Raw genomic sequence first — 5,761 nt, forward strand, 5'->3', positions numbered from 1 at the left:
TTGTAATAGCACTCCACTGAGAAACTCTCTTCAACAGAAGAAAAGAAGCCTCAGGAGGAAGCATTTGAACACTTAGCATTCTCTACGTCTCCAGATTGCTTAATTGAGCAAACAATCATGGTTTCTAACAAGTCAAGATAAAAAACAGCTCCCTTTCCAGCTTTTCCTGAAACTTCTGATTACAAAGATTAAAAAAAAAAGCTTTGATCCCGTTCATGAGGACTATTTTGTGGGCCAATTGCTCTCAGACTAATGCTTAGAGTAAAAAGTGGAAGCCTTTATTTATTTGTTTTTTTGGGTGACAACTAAAAAGTTTGGAAAAAGTATTTTTCTTTACTGGATTTCTTTTCTTCACCTGCAGAATGAGTATCAATCTGACTACAAATGTGAGCTTTGGGACTCTACTGACTGACTCTGAGGAGAAGCAAAGAAACGGGCTTTCTAGAACAGGTCACACAGTCACGGCAGTATTCCTTGGTTTAATCCTTATCTTGGGTTTCATCAATAACTTCATTGTTCTTGTCCTCTTCTGCAAGTTTAAAGTCCTTAGAAATCCTGTCAATATGCTTCTGTTGAACATCAGCATCAGTGACATGCTGGTTTGCCTTTCAGGAACCACACTGAGTTTTGCATCCAGTATCCGAGGCAGGTGGATCGGAGGGTACCACGGATGCAGGTGGTATGGCTTTGCCAACTCTTGCTTTGGTAAGAAGCCCAGATATCTCAAGTGTCTTGGCAGTTATGAGCGGGATCATAGACCTTTTTCTTGAATGTGGTTATAAATCTAAAGAAGGTTTTTTTAGTTCTTGCGTGAGTATACAGGAATGTGGTAAATCAAAAGTTTCCATTTTTTTGGGTGTTTTTCAGATTTATGATTGAGGCTAAATAGCACCCTATTTTCCCTTTATTTGAACCACAGAAGTAAAAGAAGAAATATGCAAAATACATTTTCTACAGATGACTTACATTATATTTGCTATCTTTAGTGATTTATTTGAAAGAACATGTGTTACTTAGAATGGTTGAATAATGAAATTGTAAATAGAATGACTGATTACCAATGATATCCTTTGGGAGCAATGTTTCTCAAACATAATCTTTTGTAATAGTTTACTTGGCTAGTTATAGGATTTCTTTGAGTATGCAAATGATCTGACATCTCTGATAGAATTTAGCTTCTAAAATTTATGTACCTGAAAGTTTGGTTTACTTGGTTGCAATGCTAATTTATACTTAGTACTAGAATTTATGGGCATCTAGGTGGCTCAGTAGATAGAAAGCTAGGCATGGAGTCAGGGAGATCTTGAGTTCAAATCTAGTTTCAGACAATAGCTATGTGACCCTTGGCAAGTCTCATAACCCCATTTTTCTCAGTTTCCTCATCTATAAAATGAGCTGGAGAAGGAAACGGCAAACCACTCCAGTATCTTTGCCCAGAAAATCTCCAAAAGGGGCCACAAAGAATAAGACAAGGGTGAAAATAACTAAATAACAGAAATAGAATTTACAAATCTGATTCATAGGAAAAGCAGTGTGGCAGAGTTGAGAGCCAGTCTTGGAGTCAGTAGGTCTAGAGTTTAAAAGTCTTACTTCTGATGCGCAGTGGCAGTGGGACCTTGGGCAGGTCCCAGGACAATCCACAAGATTTTGAATTGTAGAGCTGGTACCCATTTGCCCTTGTCTTTATTCACCAGGATTTCTCTATTCCATTGAAATTACAGGTTTTGTATAATAATAATAATAAATAATAATAACAACAATAATGATGATACATAGTATGCCCTAAAGGAGCTTCAGAAGTTATTCATTCCAAACTCTTTATTTTACAGTCGAGATAGCTAAAATCCAGGAAGACTGGTGACTTGCTGTAGCAGCAAGCACCCTGGCATATCCAGGATGGCTGCTAGCACAGGTTCTTAGATCTGCTTTACTAAAGGAGAGCAACTCAAAATGGGTTAACAAGCTTACTTTAATCAAACATATATCATTTACCTGGTTCAGGGGAAAAAGTTAGCATCCTGAACTTCAGAGAATATAAACAAAAGTTACAACAGAAAATAACACAATTCAGCAGTCAGGGCTTCCAACTGTCTGACCATTACATCCAAACCTTAGTGACCAGAGAGGGAAGCACCAACATCTGGGTTTTCAAAGTTGGGGGGCTGAAAGGGTGCCCAGAGTCTCATCTGGTCGAATCACACAACTCTTCCCAAAGTGAGCCCCAAAGCAAAACCTCATTACAGCCCTGTTGACCTACTGCCCAATCACAAAGTAATAAAGCATGGGTGTTCCTGAAAAAACAAGCCTCCCTCCACAGGCTCCATGTGACCACATTCAGCCTGTTAGGGGGCAGAGTATATTTTCAAATCAGGGAAGGTTCTCAGATTCACTTAAGCCTATCAAGGAGACAAGGGGCAAGAAAGATCTTCAGATTCCCATTACACTTGCCCAAGATTAGATGGATGTGTTAGAGAAGTCTCTGTCTCTGTCTCTCTCTCTGTCTCTCTCTGTCTCTCTCTCTCTGTCTCTCTCTGTCTCTCTCTCTCTCTCTCTGTCTCTCTCTCTGTCTCTCTCTCTGTCTCTCTCTCTGTCTCTCTCTCTCTCTCTCTCTGTCTCTCTCTCTCTCTTGTAACAAAACTGTACTCATTTGAGAGATGCCAGAATGCAAAACAGGTTATCAAAATTGTTCTTAGTCTCTTGAGGAGGTTTTGGTATGTTGATTCAGTCTCCTGCACAAACTTCTGCTGTTAACCTTTTTTTTTAACTTTCATATGATTCGGATAAAGTCTTTTGCTTTGGGAAAAATGTTAAAGATCTGACTAGACCAGCTTTTGGCAGAACAAAATATTCTCTTGTAATTCCACTTTGGACAGTCATATAAAGAAAACATAATTTATACATCCATTCTTGTAAACAAGAGTCATGTATGTGGTCTTTGAATTAAATAATTAAACTTGCTAAGTTATTATTGATAAGTAATTTAAATATGCACATTTGAGGGTTATTTCCCATTACAATGCTCATGCTTTTTTTGTGAATACATTCTTCAATAACTGAAGAATGGGTAAAGGGAAGAAATTGGTATCACATGGGTAAGAACTGTCCCATAAACCTTTTCTTTCTCCTTCTCAGCCCCGACCTCTCGATCTTTAGCAAATTACTAACCCAGAGGAAAGGATAAGAAAGGGGAGAGGAAAAGGAGAAGGATGACAGATGAAATATCCCTGTTGGGATACTGTTAAGTTGCTAACAAGTAAAACATTGATTTAGACCTCAGAAGTTCTAGACATGGGGGTTCTTAACCACATTATATCACTGACCTCTGGTGAAGCCTAACAACATTTTGTCAGAATAAGGCTTTTTTAAAAATACATAAAATAAAGGAAATTATGAAGAAAAGTCAAAATTAGTGACAATAAAGTTCTTTTTTTCCCTACTAAGTTTACAGATTCCCTGAAATTTATGACTAGAATCCTTAGGAAGCCATGTTTAAGAGCTCCTGTCCTAGGGCAATGCTTTGCTTGTAACAGGTGCTCATTAAATACTTGGACTTTAGAAATGGGAGGGCACCCTATCTTCAATTGAAACCTTATGTTAGGAGCTGAGTTTTCTTCAAGTCCTCTCTTAGACCTATGCCTTGAGTAGATAAGTCCTAGGGACTTTCCTAAGGTACAGAGGTTAAAGTGACTTGCTCAAGGTTAAAATTCTTATATCAATGGTGAGACTTGAACCAGGTCTTCTTGATTCCAGGCCCAGTATTCTGTCTACTGCTTGATGCTGTCTCTAGACATATCATTATGTCTAAATTTAAAAAAAAAGAAAGGAAAAAAGGGGAAAAAAGAAATTTATACGATGACTTTATTATATATTTAAAAGGAATAGCAAGTTGTACATGATAGATTTGCAGTTTTATGTGTTTTTTATTATATGATTATATTATGTTTTTATTATATGATATTAAGGGAAATACTTTTTTCATTCCATAAATTAAAAGATCAATTAATTAAAATATCATATTTGGAAATGCATCCATTATATTTAAAAATAGAGGCAGTGACATCTCAGGTCCAAGGTCTATTCTGTTGGGGTTTTTTTGCATATTCAGAAACTTGATCTTATCCATTAATACCACTTGATGATCATTTAAGTGGGAGATAGCTACATTAATTAAACACATAAGAAATTGACTGATGAACCCAAAGTTTTACTAAGAAGTATACTTGCCAATAAAAATAAAACATTTGCATCTGCTGGCAGGCAAGTCCTTTTATCAGTAGAAATATCTATTTGTAAAAACCAGATTAAGACGAAGAGCTTTTTTTGGGAGTCAGAGTACAGATAATTAAATGATATGCTGGGCCTAGAGTCAGGAAGACCTGAATTCAAATCCAGTCTCGAATGCTTAATAACTCTGTAACCCCAGGTAAGTCAACTTAATCACTGCTTACCTTAGTTTCTTCATCTATAAAATGGGGGAAATTACAATATTTATCTTCCAGGATTGCTGTGAGATAATATTTGTTAAGCATTTAGCGTAGTGTCTGGTACATACTAAGCACTACATAAAGGTTAGTATTATTATTACTGTCATATGTTATTGTTGTTGCTGTTCATATGTTAACCAGACTGAACATTTGATGTTTCCCATCCCATTTTTAGGGCTATCAGCCTATAAAGAATACTAGAATATTGTGTGGACTGGTCAGGGCACCTTCTCCTCTGCACATTACCGGAGATAATGCTTACCATACAACTCTACTTTCCCAATATTTCTTATCAGTCCTCAAAAACTTTCACTATTACAACATAATTTGTGATGGACATGATATTATTTATTTGGTAACAACCTTCTTACATTTTAACTGGGAGTCAGAAGATGCTTGATAGTTTTATGGTCACATTTATAAATTGTATCTTCTTAGGTGTATTATTTGTGTGTGTGTGAGTTTATTTTTATTTGGAAGTGAAAATAGAACTTTTAACTGTTTTAACTATTAGTACAAATGCCAAGATACTACACAAAACATGCACAGGTACTTTTTTTTAATCACTTCTCAATTGTTTGCAAACATTTTCTACATAATCCAATATACAACAGAGAAATGCTATATCTTTCAAATCTGCATACAATGGAAAAACAAAAAAATATGTATAAATATATATATATATATGATATATATTTTCTTACAAAGTTTAACTAGTAGACGCCAGGCAAGTTGACAGTTTTTTATAATCTACAAGTGAGGAATTATCTAAAAATAGAATTTTTAGATTTTAGATTTCAGAATTTTTTCAGCTTCAGTTATTTTCATAACTAAGTGCTATCCTGATTAGTAAAACTTGCTGCTAATCAGGCTTCATGTGTGTACCTAGACCAATCTGTGGTACTGCTCGCAGCTTGGTTGTCCTTCACAATTACTAATATAGAAAATGATGCTGCAAGTAGGGACATGCATTTGCAAAAACCAGCTTGTTTCATGAATGAATGTGATGCAATTCCTTCTGAAGCCATGGGCTTTCAAGTCATCAAGCTGTCACCAGGACTATTTGCTTCTTATATGTCCTTCTTAGGTGTATTATTTTCTGGGAAGTTTTCCACAGAGAGCTGATATCATGCATTTTGTGTTGCTTTTTGCTAATTTCAATTTTAGAGAGTAGCACTTTTTGACCTTTCCCTGAATTTTGGTTGTACATCTTCTTGGTCTTGGTCTTGGTCTTCTTCTTCTTCTTCTTCTTCTTCTTCTTCTTCTTCTTCTTCTTC

The 5,761-nt window shown here is 36.0% G+C and overlaps 1 protein-coding gene across 1 annotated transcript in view; it reads left to right on the forward strand.

The window, feature by feature from the left end:
• The first annotated feature begins 362 nt into the window (after positions 1-362).
• Positions 363-5,761, forward strand: part of LOC138165721 (vertebrate ancient opsin-like) — a 313,361-nt gene continuing 307,962 nt past the window's right edge. The window contains exon 1 of the mRNA XM_069093997.1: positions 363-705. Within this exon, the coding sequence (XP_068950098.1) occupies positions 363-705 (343 nt within the window). The remainder of the gene's footprint in view (positions 706-5,761) is intronic.

This window comes from Petaurus breviceps, unplaced genomic scaffold (assembly GCF_028583685.1).
Source record: "Petaurus breviceps papuanus isolate PSGF00001 unplaced genomic scaffold, PetGlider_PUasm1.0 214, whole genome shotgun sequence".
NCBI lineage: Eukaryota > Metazoa > Chordata > Mammalia > Diprotodontia > Petauridae > Petaurus > Petaurus breviceps.